Raw genomic sequence first — 15,510 nt, 5'->3', positions numbered from 1 at the left:
CTGGATGTATTTAAAGATGAATTTAGAGTGAAATTATTTTAGTTCATCCAGGTAGGTGCCTGATCCTGGTCTTGCCCCCAGTTCCCCCACTCTGAGTTTTAAATATCCTCAACAGAGAACATATGTGCATAGTGGTAAAAAGTCAGTGAGAAAGGGAATAATTTGAATTATTTCACTGAGACTTCTCGGAATTGATATTAACTATTTGAACTGCTGGAAGCTCTACACAAGATCAAAGTACAACTGCATTAAATTCACTTGGGATTAATATATTTAGAATTATAAAATGTTTCAAGATTGACTCATTAAATTCTTAGGTATGATTAACTTGCTTTATGATTTCTTCATAATTTGCTTGATAAAAAAGAAGATAGTTCCAAAAAACAGATAATTTGGCTATCTGAATTTCATTGTGGACATTTACAGGCTTTTTGATGTTTAACCTTAAGTTCAGAAGTTTACATTTCTGTTTAAATATTGTCAACATCCTGTTTGCTATTTGCTATGTTTTTAAAAATGTGGAGTATCTTACCATGGGGCTGCTCTTGTAATTACAAAATAATGGCAGCAGAAACTTAATATATGGGAAAAACTGAATGAATTAAATGAAAATAGTAGCGAATAAAAGAACTCAATTTGAAACCAATAGCATCCATAGCTTAAGAAACCATAGATATATAATTTAAAAGATAGTTTAAAAATCAAACACACACACACACACACACACACACACACACACACACACTTCACCTAGAATTTCATTCTTGAATAAAGAGAGATGCATTGTAAAACATGGATCAAACATTTCAGGAAATTCATTATTAATGAACTTTCCTTCTCAAGCGAACTAAAAAAATAAATTTAAGCAATTATCTTTGAAACTCCCTTTCTATTCAGATGACTGCAAATAGAGTTAATAAAAAGCAATATTAAGTTTTTAATGTAGTTCTTCTTTACACTGAAGGAAACAGTGTGAAAACACTATCCTTTGTTTTTCACATGACAATCGTTCTTAGATTAGTAAAGAGATTTTTGCCAAAAAAAAAAAGTACATTATCCCAATTGAAATGTCTTAGGTAAAGTGAAGAGATAGTATGTTTCTGTAAATATGTCAAGCTTTTTTCTGTTGCTCGTGAGAGAATACATCAGAGATTCAAAAATGACCAGTATTCCTTTCCTTCAGTTATATTTCCAGAGCTCACCTGAGCATGAAAGTACTTTCTCAAGAGTTTCTCAGATAGAAGCTGAAAAAACTCATGTTACTGTGAGCTCATTGTTCAGCCTGATGTATAAAATGGAGTAAGTCTGGAGCTGGTTCTCTTGAAACACAAGTGCTTTATTTGGAAGATAAGAACTAGTTCAAATACTTGAAAGTTAAAAGCAAGTCTCATAGAACTCTAATATTGTGTTAGACTTAGAAGATACCTAGGATTTAATTATTAACAATATTAAGACTGAGTAATTACTACAAAATATATGGAGAAGTAATTTTCATCAGCTAGGTGTTTGGAGCTTGTTTTGATTAGAACATATTGTTCATAGCATTTTGGCTGTATTTATGAGTTAAAATGAAATCACTAGAAAACAAAGAAATAGAATTGGTAAATAGATTCAAGCTTTGATTGTAATAATAGTGCTTTGACACAAATAATGTAATTTAGTCTTTTTTGAAGTTTCTAGAGCATAAAGAAAATACAGGACCAGTATTTGTACCCTGATTAATTTTAGACTAGTGGCTTCAAGATAGAAAAGGATACTTTCTGTATGTTTTTAAAGTTATTACTCTTCAGCAGGCTTAAAATTGATCAGTCAAAAGTCTTTTAAATTCACATTAAAATGGAAATATCTCTATTTGGAAGAATGTCTTTGTAGAATTAAATATATCTTTTAAAAACTTGAGATTTCTTAAAACATAGAAACGGTCTTTTCTGAAATAGTGCAGAATCAACATATAGAATTTTGTGTTGTCATTTCAGAATTTTTCTATTACACATCAATTAATTTTACCAATATTCAAAAATGGTGTTGGACATTTTTAGGAAACAATGATTATATACTTGTTTAAACACACAGCAAGTGAAGCTCAATTGAAATGTACTTCATGCAATTTGCAGACTAGGCTGTATCCTAACGAACGTGGATAAAGTAAGGGTCCAGGGGTCAAAGTATCTGAAACGCCAGATCGGAGTCTAACTGCCTTTGAGAACCTGAGAGATGCTGACATGCTATGGCGCTAAGGGCATAGTTTAACGGTGGAGGCAGCACTCTTCTCCCTAGCAGGTGACTAAGCTGGTTCACGGCACAAGTGACACAAGTAGAAGCTTCAGGTTTCCAGGGATATTTCTCTAGTCCTTCTAGGTGTTGATGGCTGTGATTCCAACACTACTTCCTGCTGTAAAAGCCTATGAGTCCCCCAGCAACTGTGTGTGAACCATCACATCCTGTGAGGAGCTTTGAGAAAACAAAGCTCTCTTCAGTCTACTGAAATTTGGAAAACTGATTTCTAGAATGGCCAAATACTTTCAACTTTCTGAAAGAAAAGAGGAATATATTTTATAAAAAGACATCACGTAAGCCTAGAGTCTTCAGGTGTAGAACTTTTTACGAAATAATAAATTTCTTGATGCTGTCGATGTCTTAAGTGATCTTTTGCAAAAACAAGAAAAGGCATCAGAAGAAAAAGGAGACAGCTGGTCATATAAAGAGAAAACTACACTGCCATAAATAACTTGGCTTAATTCTTCTGCATGACAAGATGTAGTTTAAGCAGAGAAAAAAACTTTTGATATTGAATGATAGAAAAAGTAATAAAACACATATTTCTGTAACAAAATCCAACCAAAATAAAGTTTAGTAGACATTTTAATGGATACATCTTTTTTCTTTGCTATTTTGTTTTGTAATGTTTCTTTCCACTATTCTCCAAAAAAAAAAAAAAAAAAGGTTTTAATGCAAGTTTTAGGGCAGAGGAAAATGTTTCTTCAAGCTAACGTTAAAATAAGCATGTTTTTGGATTTTAGAACCTTGTTAGCCTTTTTGATTGAAGTCTTTAAAAGCCATGATTTCTGAACACAGAGGCATGTTCTGGATAACGTTTAAAGCATTAATATCTAAAAGCTACCTGTAGAGTTTATGGCTATAAACTACTGAAACCATTTGTAAGTCCCACAGGAAAATCAATGTCATTACTTTAGCAACAGAACCATCTGTCTCCAGTGAAGAAAATCTTTTATGATAAACTCTTCTGTACAATCAGGACATAATTTATTGTCAAAATGAACACAGAAAGCCCACAACTTATGATGGTTCACTTACAATTTTTCAACTTTATAATGATGTAAAAGCAATACACATTCAGTAGAAAGTATACTTTGAGCACTCACGCAACCATCTGTTTTTCATTTCCTGTACAGTATTCAATACTAGCACAAATCATCACAAATCACCTAGCATAAAAGTTGTTTTATAAGAAAGTGTTCACTATCTGGCTGATTATAGGCTCATGCTTATAATCCCAGCACATTGGGAGACCAAGGCAAGCAGATCACTTGAGGTCAGGAGTTTGAGACAAGCCTGGCCAACATGGTGAAACCCCGTCTCTACTAAAAATTCAAAAATTAGCTGGGTGTGGTGGTGTGCACCTGTAATCCCAGCTATTCAGGAGGCTGAGGCAGGAGAAACACTGGAACCCAGGAGGCGGAGGTTGCAGTGAGCCGAGATCATGCCACTGCACTCCAGCCTGGGCAACAGACTGATTTCTTATGCCCCTTGAAAAACGAGAAGTTCAGGTCACATTGGGTGTGGTTTGTTAGGGTGGACGCCTCCTGGGTGCTGTGTGCAGAACCCCACAGTTCTCTGGCCCAGCTGCCATTCACAGCTTTGTTCTTCATGGACAGGACCTGGGTGCCCCGTTAGCATGGGCAGCCCTCACCCCTCAAAAAGATTTTAAAATTTTCCCAGGATCCTGTTCCAGTGGTTCTGATCATAGGGATAGATGTTGAACTCTTTTTTTATATTTTTTACACCCTGATTTTGTGTGCCTAATGGATATTTCCAATTCTGTGTTCCAATGGCATGTGATGAGCAGCATACCTAATGTAAATTCAAGAGAGTGCGACATCTTGGAAGATCGTTTGTTATGAGTAGTGAGGTGGACTCCAAGTGTGCCCAGGGAGAATCATCGCCTCCAACGAGTCCTTCTGCCTCTGGTTTGCTGGTGGTCATCCCCACTGCTAGGCAGGACTGCCTTCTAAAGTGCTGTTCAGAGGCCGTCACTTCCAAATCCCCAAACCCAGTAACACTACAACAATAACAACAACGAAGACTTCTGCTTCTTTTTTCCTTTCTGTGAAAACAGAAATGAGCACTGAATAATCTGTAATAATGATGGATTTTGTCATACATGATAGGACAATTGAATGTCTTCCTTTCCGCCCTGTCTCCTTGGCATTATGCAATCAGATGAAGGTCATCAAATATTTGAATGACCCTGAAACCGGAGGTGATTGAAACCTTACCCCTAATTTCTACCTCCCCTTCGTGGAATTTAGCATATCCCTTTGCTTGGCACCAAAATCGATGTACTCTTCTGCTCTTGAATTCCAAGCATCTTGAATTAAAATTATTGGTGTCTCTTAAACAGATCAGGATTATTATAAAAATAATAATGTTATAGTTGTTAAAGACTGACTCTTTGTTTAAGGAAACTTTATGGAAGGAAATTTTCTTAGCCACTGAGTGTAAAGGATCAAGCATGCACTCTTTCTCCTATATGAAGTTGCAAATCTCAATCTTGATTATTCAGACATCAGCAGGGTAAAATTACATTGTGAATTTAAGAATATATTTTCCTCAATGGAAAGCATCTCAGACTCCACATTGACAGGAAGACTTAGCAAAAGTCACACATTCATTTCAAAATTTAGTTTAATTTCTTTTTGAGAAAAGGAAACATTCAAAGTTTGGTGGAAATAGAAGTAAAGAGACCATGTGGCCCCTCAAGTTTCCAGCTCTCCTTTTTACAATTGTCAAAATTTGCATCATGATATGAAGAGAAATATGTTACTGTAAGACTGTCTTCACAGATGGCCTTAAAATATTGCCTCACATAAAAGCAATATACGGCTGTCAGTACCGCAGAAGCTAAATCTTCATTTCCGTCATCTATTTCTTTGAGTTTAAGAGCTTATTTTGATGAGGTCATTATAATGATTCATTTCTGGAGTTTCTGTTGTGTGTGGATTTCCTCAAGAGCCTCATAACCATGCACCATCAGGAGTGTGGTCGGCAGTAATTCAGGAGCCCCCAGTTTTCTGTGGGCAGGAACAACGTTTTCTTTTCCCACGAAGTTGAAATCTTGGAGTTTGGAGGAAGTTGTCGGGAAGGTGTGTGGCTCTTGACGATGGGCTGAATAAGTTCTGGCTGTCAGGATTCTGCAAAGCACCCTGGCAGTGCCACTGGGTGGCCCCTCTTCCTTGGAGGTCTAGGTTGTGGCAGAGAGGGCAAAGAGGCAGCAGAGCATCCCATTCCTAGAGGGCATTGGGGCTCACCAGAGAATCCAGTGTGCGGACTGGAGGCTTGGAGTGACAGATGAAGTTGGGGAAGTCTGGAAAAGAAGAACTTGAGGGACCGGGCACGGTGGCTCAATCCTGTAATCCCAGCACTTTGGGAGACTGAGGCAGGTGGATTGCCTGAGGTCAGGAGTTCGAGACCAGCCTGGCCAACAGGGTGAAACCCCTTCTCTACCAAAAATACAAAAAATTAGCTGGGCATGGTGGCAGGCACCTGTAATCCCAGCTACTTGGGAGACTGAGGCAGGAGAATCACTTGAACCTGGGAGGCAGGGGTTGCAGTGAGGCAAGATTGCACCATTGCACTCCAGACTTGGCAACAAAAGCAAAACTCTGTCAAAAAAAAAATAATACTAAAATAAAAAGCTTGTAAGTAGGGAGGAGCAAATAAGGTGATCGAACTTCAAGAAATCACAAATGAGTAACAAATAGCCCCCAATACAGACCCGTCTTTCTTTTCCCCTTTGTCAATTTACAATCTCCTTTTTTCTCCCTACCCTTCAAGGAGCATTTAGCAAACTTGTTTATTTCATCTCTGTTTTAAGGCAGTTGTGCACCCTGTCTTGAGTTCTGTTCATTCCTTCCCTCTCTCTCTTGCAGGTTTTGATTTGGTAAAATGTGAGGATCCGGGCATCCCTAACTATGGCTATAGGATCCGTGATGAAGGCCACTTTACTGACACTGTAGTTCTGTACAGTTGCAACCCGGGGTACGCTATGCATGGCAGCAACACCCTGACCTGTTTGAGTGGAGACAGGAGAGTGTGGGACAAACCGCTACCTTCATGCATAGGTGAGTGCAGAAGCCAGTCAGACTATTGTGCAAAAGCCAGGCCTCAGGGTACTCATGCCATGTTGCTTTGACTTCCTTCATTGGAAAAGAGGCGGAATTTTATCACACCTTACAGTGTGAGTTTTATGTATTCTGAGATTTGCATGTGTCTGTGAGTGTGTGTTTTCAGCAATGAAAGATAGATTTTCTAGTACTCTTTTATGGAGACTATGGGTACAGTGTTATTATTAGAATTATCACATGCGTGTCTTATTGCTTTATGCTCTCAACTTTAATTGCATGGAGGATAAAGGCTTTCCACAGAGGTAATGATTTGGAAGAAGTATTGAAATGATCAGGAGAGGTAGATGATGGTGTTTCTTTTTCTCTATGTATATAATGCAGACATAATGGCTTTGGCTTTTAAAAGTAGCTAAATAGAAATGTGTGATGCCTGAAGTTGAATTTCCCATCTCTCTGTGTCTTCTACAGCGGAATGTGGTGGTCAGATCCATGCAGCCACATCAGGACGAATATTGTCCCCCGGCTATCCAGCTCCTTATGACAACAACCTCCACTGCACCTGGATTATAGAGGCAGACCCAGGAAAGACCATTAGGTACTTGTTTTATTTTGGTTTCAGTGATTTGAGAAAAGAGATATGCCTTCTATTCTTGTAGTAGAGATAGTGGTACACCAAATATGCATGGTTAAAGTTTCTGAACCAAAGAAGAAAAGGTAAAGCTGTAGCTAAATGTTATGTTGGCTCACTTGCTTACTTTGCTGTTCCCTTGAAACCATTTATTAAGTTCTATATAATAAAGACAAAATGAGAGTGTCTCAGTTAGCTTCTGCTGCATAACAAACTATCCCCCAAATTTAGTAGCTGAAAAAAACATCATGACTTTATGGGTTGCCTGGGCTGTTCTGACCTGAGTGAGATTGACTGGGGATGAGTAGTCCTGGATGACCTTCCTTAGGTGTGAGGGCCTCAGCTGGGATGGTTGGGAAGGCAGGAGCCCCTCCATACAAGGCTTCTGTTCCTGTAGTAGGCTAGTCAGGATGGGAAAGTTGTAGCAGCAAGGGATGACAAACTTCCAACTTCTGCTTACATTACCCTTGCTAAGGTGCCCTTTGTCAAAGCAAGTCTCATGGGCTAGGCAAGACTCAAGTTATGAAGAAACAGACTCCACTGCTCTTTTAATAGGAAGAGAAGCAAAGTCATATTTTAAAAAGGCTTGTGTACAGGGTGGGAGCAATGTGTATCATTTTGCAATATACCTAAGTAACTTTGAGGTAGACCAAGAAAGTACTCTAAAGTAACACGTATAAAAGAAAATCATGGCAAATTTCAGAAAATGATGCGAACATTTAAACAAACAGTGTTTTATTCCAATAGTGAGTTCTGAGTTATTATGGTGAGTTATTTAAATCAACAGGAAGTAATATTTTTAAAGTAAGCTCTTGGTGATCTAGTCCAAAATCTATCTCCAAAACCATAGCACATAAGGCAAAAGGTAATTTTAAAATAAGTTTTATGTTTAGTTCTTGTTTAAAATGAAGAGGACACACAGTCCTAAGCAATACTTTTTAAAATATACTTTTCCTTCAATTAACTTTTCTGTTTCATTGTTGTTATTATGAATTCTCTGTACAAAATTTGCTTTTGAAAAAATCTGACCTTCAATAGCCTTAGTCTGCATGTCCCAGGTCTCTACACTCCTTCGTCATGCTATTGTACCCACCAAAGAGTAAATGAATTGGTCTGGCTGCTTCAGTTCCTCCTTCACATATGTGAAGCTGAAAAACAGTAACAGGTCAAAGTCAGGCTGGGCACAGTGACTCATGCCTGTAATCCTAACACTTTGGGAGGCCGAGGCGGGTGGATCACTTAAAGTCAGTAGTTCGAGACCAGCCTGGCCAACATGGCGAAACTCCATCACCAGCAAAAATATAAAAAGTATCTGGTCATGGTGGCACACACCTGTAATTCCAGCTACTCAGGAGACTGAGGCAGGAGATGTGGAAGGATGAAAAATATTCATAAACAGATGATATTTGTCCTTGTTGACAAAAGCCACCCTATCAAGCTTAGTAATGTATATTACATAGATATCATAGACTTCTTTCACTGCAACTCTATAGCTTAACAAAAATAAAATGGGATGAAGTGGAGTGAGGGAAATGCATATTCTGTTACATGATGCTGTTTCTGCTCATCTGACATCTAAGGCCTTTGAAATTCATGTGTCTTACTATTTAGTCACATTAACAACTTGGGAGTAAGTTGAATTGATGTGGCACAAACTATTACCACTTGTAGACCCTATGTAAGAAAGATTCTCACTACATAAAAGGAGCAAGAAGAAAAATTAAAGCATATCTAGACTGCAAACATCTTAGGATGGTGTTTCTGCTGCTATGATAGAATATTACAAACTAGGGGGCCGGGTGTGGTGGTTCATTCCTGTAATCCCAGCACTTTGGGAGGCCAAGGCGGGTGAATCATGAGGTCAGGAGATCGAGACCATCCTGGCTAACACGGTGAAACCCTGTCTCTACTAAAAATACAAAAAATTAGCTGGGCGTGGTGGCAGGTGCCTGTAGTCCCAGCTACTCGGGAGGCTGAGGCAGGAAAATGGTGTGAACCCGGGGAGCGGAGCTTGCCGTGTGCCGAGATCGTACCACCGCTCTCCAGCCTGGGGGACAGAGCGAGACTCCATCTCAAAAAAAACGGAATACTACAGACTTCTTACAGACTGGGTAATTTATAAAGAAATAAAGAACTAGAAGTTTCTTTTCCTAACAATTCTGGAGTTCTAGAGGCTGGGAAGTCTAAGGGCATGACATTGGCATGTGATGAATCCACATGGTGAGAGCATCACATAGCCAGGAAGTACACAAGAGACAGAGAGGAAATGGGGCCAAGCTTAATTTTTTATCAGGAGCTAACTCACTCCCACTGTAGCTAACTCACTCCCATGATAACAGCATTAATCCCTTCATGAGGGCCCAGCCCTTTTGACCTAATCACCTCCTAAAAGCTCCCACTTTCAGTATGGCTACAATGGCAATTAAATTCAACATGAGTTTTGGTGGAGACAGGAAAACCACAGCACATACTATTTTATAATAACTCATTTTAAAATGAGTGTGTGCCCTTAAGATAAATAATTTGATGATTATTGATCTGTTGAACACTAAAGTATATCTGAGTAACAGAATTTAATATTTCATATTCCTCATGAAAATCAATAAAGGCATGTTTCTGTGGAAATAAATAGTCCAGGCATAGTGGCTCACACCTCTCATCCCAGCACTTTGGGAGGATGAAGCGAGAGGACGTCTTGAGCCCAGTTGGTCAAGGCTGCAGTAAGCAATGATCACACCACTGCAGTCTTAAGTAAATAAATTAATTAAATTAAATATTAGTTCTTAACTTTGAATTCACAAATACTAGATTTGAGAAACGTAAAAACCACTCCACTGGCTTCGATTTTGAAAAGTTGTAGAAATCATCTATGATAATGGAGTGACTTTATATAAAAATAATTTATCTTCTTTTAGAATTTCACATTGTTGTTTTTCTTACAATTTCCTTTGTGCTTTAATTTACTGGAATTAGAGTGAGCACTGTCTTTCTCTAAATGCAAACCAAGTGATGGATTCACTCTTTGCAGGTGAATCTAAGAATCAGTTAACATTTTAATAAAAAAAAAAAGAGAGAAAATAGGCAGGGTGTGGTGGCTCATGCCTGTAATTCCAGCCCTTTGGGAGGCCAAGGCGGGCAGATCACAAGGTCAGGAGATCGAGACCATCCTGGCTAACACAGTGAAAGCCCGTCTCTACTAAAAAATACAAAAAATTAGCTGGGCGTGGTGGTGGGCTCCTGTAGTCCCAGTTACTCAGGAGACTGAATTAGGAGAATGGCAGGAACCCGGGAGGTGGAGCTTGCAGTGAACCGAGATCATGCCACTGCACTCCAGTCTGGGTGACAGAGCAAGACTCTATCTCAAATAATAATAATAATAATTAAAAAGAGAAAATAAATTAATTTTAAAAGATTTGAATTAATAAAAAATGTCCAGTTTTTATAGTATGAACTGACTTTGAAAAATTTTCTTCTTATACATATCTTTCAATATGAGGGTATACACTATCAAATGTATAAGTACATCTATTAAATTTAAAGCATAAATTTCTTCCCAACAAGCAAGTTAAGAAGGTGGCATCAAATATTTATCATGGATTTCCTCAGTTGACATTCAACTTAATCCCAAAATGTTTTTGATGATTGAACCACTTTTCATTAAGAATATAAATGCAGTTTTTAGTATGGCGATCTGGAAAAACCATAATTAAAAGTACATAATATACTAAAATCATGTATTATGTACTTAAAATTGTACTAATACTCAGAAAAATGGTGTCTGGTCTTAGCCTGGATATTAGCTGGCATGGTTTCTAAGTCTTATTTATTTCAATGGTAACATAGTCTATATTACCTCCAATGTTAACTTGAAAATGAGGAATACATCAGTCATATAAATACGAATACGGGGATCAATTTAGCTATTTAAAATGGCTTAATATAAATATCATTACTATGCATTTATACTTTGATATCTTAATGTAAATGTTTTTCACTCTCAAGGAATGAATAAACAGCGGGATCTTGGAAAATATGAAAAGACTGGTTTCAATACTTTAGGCCAATTATTGCAGGGCTACATTGATTTCATTGAGGCCCAGAGCAATTTCTGCCTATATAGTGCCATTCCTCTTTGTTTGAGGTAATAGAATACCCCAAAATAGTTATTATTATGGGGCTGGGGCTGGAAGAATTTCTAATTTTAACATATATGCTCTAAAGCAGTTACCTGAGCCAAATTTAATTAGAAGTCTAATCACAAGACATTGTAGAAAATTTAGCCCCATTGAAAGTTATATGGTAACATTTCTCTAAGAGATCCAGCATATTTCACTGCTGGGCACAGCCATGCTTTATATAACAGAAGTAACAGCATTATAAACTTCTTCCGCTAGCAACATTAAAAGCTATGTTTTACATAACCATATGTGTACATTGTTCCTAAGTTTTAATTGCTTCTCTGCCAGTGTAATTGTCTGGAAAGCTCACTTTGAATGTATTTCTGTTCCTAATTGTTAGCAGGAAATTGCATTTGGTAGTATAGTTGAAGGGAATTATTTTTAATAAGCTCACACAGTATGAAAAACATTGGAGGCCTATCAAAAATGTATCAAGGTTGTCAAAAGCATTCCTATGCAGACTTTTAGAAAACGTAATATGTGGTTTGACGACCTCGGTGTTCTGCTGGCTGTCCTGCCCTGGATATTCTTTCTGGCGGCATCAGGTTGTAGAGAGATTAGAGTGAAACCTGCATTGGAGATCTAGGAATATTAATCTACTTCTGATCAATCTTCCAGATCCCAGTAGGAAATACACCAAGAGGAAAACTACACATTTATCCCCAGTCTCCATGTCCAGGCTCTGTACATAGACCATGGGTGGGAGAATTTTCCTGACGTGACAGACAGGTATGGGGCCAGTCAGGAATAAAAGCATCTCCAATTTCTCCATTCCTGTCAAGATCACTATAGACCCTTCCCTTATTTTTCACAGATAATGCAAAAAAATAACAAGTTAAGTGAATTTCAGCCGGAAATAAAAGAGTTGTAGAAGTCTGCAGGTTTTCCCTATGCCTATGGCTGCTACTCCAGACCCCCTTAACCTGGGGTTCTGGAAGCAGTTGCTGGGTATGGATCACCTTACCAGACATTTAGGAGAGCCTGAGTCAGAGGGGAGAAACCTGCAACCCTCCTCACTTTGCAAAGTTCTGACACATATTTTCAGTTGCCACAGATTAGTTCAATAACACCAGCTCCCAACCATACCACTCACATTTCAGCTGCCACGGTAAATAGACTGCGAGAAAATGCACGAAGGACAAATTCTGAGCTCTTCAGTTCCCAGATCACTATACGGATAACAAGACACATCACCATCACTGGTGACAGATCCCATCTCCTCTTTCAACATCTGCTGGTGACTGCTCACAGGGCTGCCTGCTATTCAGTGCATGCACAGACAGCAAAGAGGGTAGTTGCATTGTCTTCTTTGCTCCCAGTGATCAGTGCACTTGCTGTCTTACAAAATGGGATTTTCCACAGAAGGAATTGCCCAGAAAAGATAGACATGCAGGGAAGAAATGAGAAGTGATATCATGGGAAGTGAAACTCAGATCACACATAAATGGAATTACAGGAGAAATAGCTGAGGTAGGAACATCGCCACTGCTGTGGGGAGAGACCTTGCATAGGCAGCCAGGGAAACTCAGCCAAGGTGGACGTAGGAGTGTAGGGGAGGAGATGGTGTGATGAGAACGATGGAGATGTCCCAGAAGAAGTGACTCCAGGAAAAAACATTAAAGAAACTTCTAGAGATATTTCATTAGCCGAAAAGCACAAAAGATGAAAAGGTGGAAGCTGATCCCACCTTCCCTGACATCTCTCCTCAGAGCTCATCATGTGTTCCCAGCTCCTCACATTTCATCATTATTTCATCATTACTGTCATTCCCTATTTGTGTTATTGCCTCCCTCCAAGGGACGGGAGACTTTAGTCTTCAGTGTTATTTTCTACTGTTGCTTATTTCTCCTCCCTCAATATCCAATAACTTCCCACCTAAAACAATGAAGATAGGACTGTCTATCTCATGGAATTCTTTTGATAAATTATATGAGATTTCTTTAGACGAGGCACTGAAAAAAAAATGCATGGAATCTGAAACCAAAGCCCTGTCATTTCTCCATCTCTATTTCCTTTCTTCTTATCCACTATTACTAATTCCCATGACTTTCCTGTTACTTTATAGTCTTCTCTCACCTGACCTTCCCAAATCCATCCTTTACTCTCTCCAATCTCTCACATGCCCCCACTGTATATTGACAAGCACCAGCTTCTTACCCAGAACCATCACACTCTCTTGAATTTGGCTTACTGTGGCTTTCCAGGTGTATCTTTGGCTGCTCATGGATACTTTACACTTCAGGACAAAGAAACCTTGATTGATCTCTGACCACAGCCTGTACTACTGAGGTGCTGTCTTTACACACACTCTCTTGAGTTTCCCCTCATTGACTCACCTCCAGTTTCTTCCCATCTCTTAGGGCCCAATTAAAATGTCAACCTCAAAAATTCATTTTTATTACCCCATCCAGAAATACTCTGTGCTCTTCCCTGATATCATTTCTCTCCATCAGTTACCTTCCTTCTGTACTAATAATCTCTGTTAATATCATATCCACATGTCAACACCTCCAGGGTAAGTTTCACAGCTCCCACACTCCTGTGATCTTCATTTTTCATTTAGACCACATCTGAAACCTCCCAAACACTCCTCCCTGCCCACTACCTGGCTTCTTCACTGGGCAGACCCTCCTAACTCACCAGGCATCTTCACTAACTGTCCTGCAAGGGCCGCCTTGCACCCACTGCTCCTACTCCAAGCAATATGGTTTGTTTTCTTTATTTTAAAAATTTATGTTTATGTCTGTAAAACTAATGTCTATATAGGGATTTTGAAAAAAAATTTTTTAAATGTGAAGACATCATGCATTATTCCCCTATAGACATCAACGTTAACATGTTGGCAAACGTCTTGTATGTATCGATGTATATTCTGTGGTGTGGGCATGTATCGTTAAACATTGTCTTGCTTGTTGGTTGTTTATACCATTTTTAATTTTTCTTTCTTTCTTTTTCTTTTTATTGTTCTTTTTTTTTTTTTTTTTTTTTTTTTTTTGAGACAGAGTCTCACTCTGTTGTCTAGGCTGGAGTGCAGTGACGCCATCTGGGCTCACTGCAACCTCAACCTCCTGGATTCAAGCAATTCTCCTGCCTCAGCCTCCTGAGTAGCTAGAATTCCATGCATGTGCCACCATACCCAGCTATTTTTTTTTGTATTTTTAGTAGACACAAGGTTTCACCATGTTGGCCAGGCTAGTCTCAAACTCCTCACCTCAGATGATCCGCCCGCCTCAGCCTCCCAAAGTGCTGGGATTAGAGGTGTGAGCCACTGCGCCCAGCCATTTCTAATTTTTCATGTTGTGCATAATGATGTAACGAGTAGTCTTGTAAGTAAATCTTGGTTTATATTTATACAATTCCTTAGAATAAATGTCTAGGAAATTTGTTTGCTGGGTCAAAGGGTGTGAGCATCCTCATGTGTACAAGTCTTTCTATAAAGCAGAGCTAGTCATTTCACTTGCCTGAGCTTGCTATAAAAAGAAAAACTATTTTGTCCACTCATTATGTGCAGGATAAGCTCTTTGATATAGTTTATGGTTATTTATTTTTCTTTATTTTGAAATAATAAAGTGCTGCAGAAAAAACAAAACACCCTACATGTAGTTTTCTGTAATCTTAGACACCAAAGAAAACTACCCTTGAAAAGGTGATAGAGCTTTTTAAAATTGTTTCTATGCAAATAGAAACAAATAAAATTTGATTTGTTCATTTATCTTTTTATTTAATTATTTTTTACGCCATGTTATTCTGAACATTTATTTTGAGTTAATAAACATGGTCAAATGTTTACATCCAAATTTGTAATTCTGCCTCATCCTATTTAGTTATGGGATAGTATTCCATTGCCTGAATGTGCCATAATTTATTTAAACTACACCCTTTTGGAATATTCAGGTTGCTTTTAATTTTTTCACTGTTATAAGTAATGCTACCATACTCCCCGCGTGTCACCTCCAGGGCACTTTTCATGATGAATTTCTAAAGCTGCACTTGCTATGTTTGCACATTTGAATTTTTATAGCCATTACCAAATTGCCTCTAAAAGGAGTAGATATACCACCAGCAGTACATGGAAATGTGGTGTCTCCACATTCTCTCTGAAACAGGACAAAGGCTTTTTAACGATCTGGCCAGAAAAAAAAATTCTGCCTAACATTGTATTGGTTATATTTGTTTATACCTTTCCTGTGTTGACTTTTTTGACATGTGAATACATTTGGTTAGTGACTTCCTCTTCTCTGTGCACTTCACCTCCTACCTGCATTTCCGGTTCTCTCCTTTCCCTGGATTCCTTTCCTGCTTGCTCTTGGCTGGACAAGAGCCTTCCCAGACTCCGTGG

The 15,510-nt window shown here is 38.5% G+C and overlaps 1 protein-coding gene across 1 annotated transcript in view; it reads left to right on the top strand.

Annotated features, from left to right (window-relative positions):
* Positions 1-15,510, top strand: part of CSMD1 (CUB and Sushi multiple domains 1) — a 2,044,058-nt gene that overhangs the window by 1,696,724 nt on the left and 331,824 nt on the right. The window contains exons 24-25 of the mRNA XM_030937494.1: positions 6,171-6,362; positions 6,834-6,960. Of these exons, the coding sequence (XP_030793354.1) occupies positions 6,171-6,362; positions 6,834-6,960 (319 nt within the window). The remainder of the gene's footprint in view (positions 1-6,170; positions 6,363-6,833; positions 6,961-15,510) is intronic.

The sequence above is a fragment of the Rhinopithecus roxellana genome, chromosome 9, assembly GCF_007565055.1.
Source record: "Rhinopithecus roxellana isolate Shanxi Qingling chromosome 9, ASM756505v1, whole genome shotgun sequence".
NCBI lineage: Eukaryota > Metazoa > Chordata > Mammalia > Primates > Cercopithecidae > Rhinopithecus > Rhinopithecus roxellana.
This window is presented reverse-complemented; position numbering and strand designations above follow the sequence as displayed.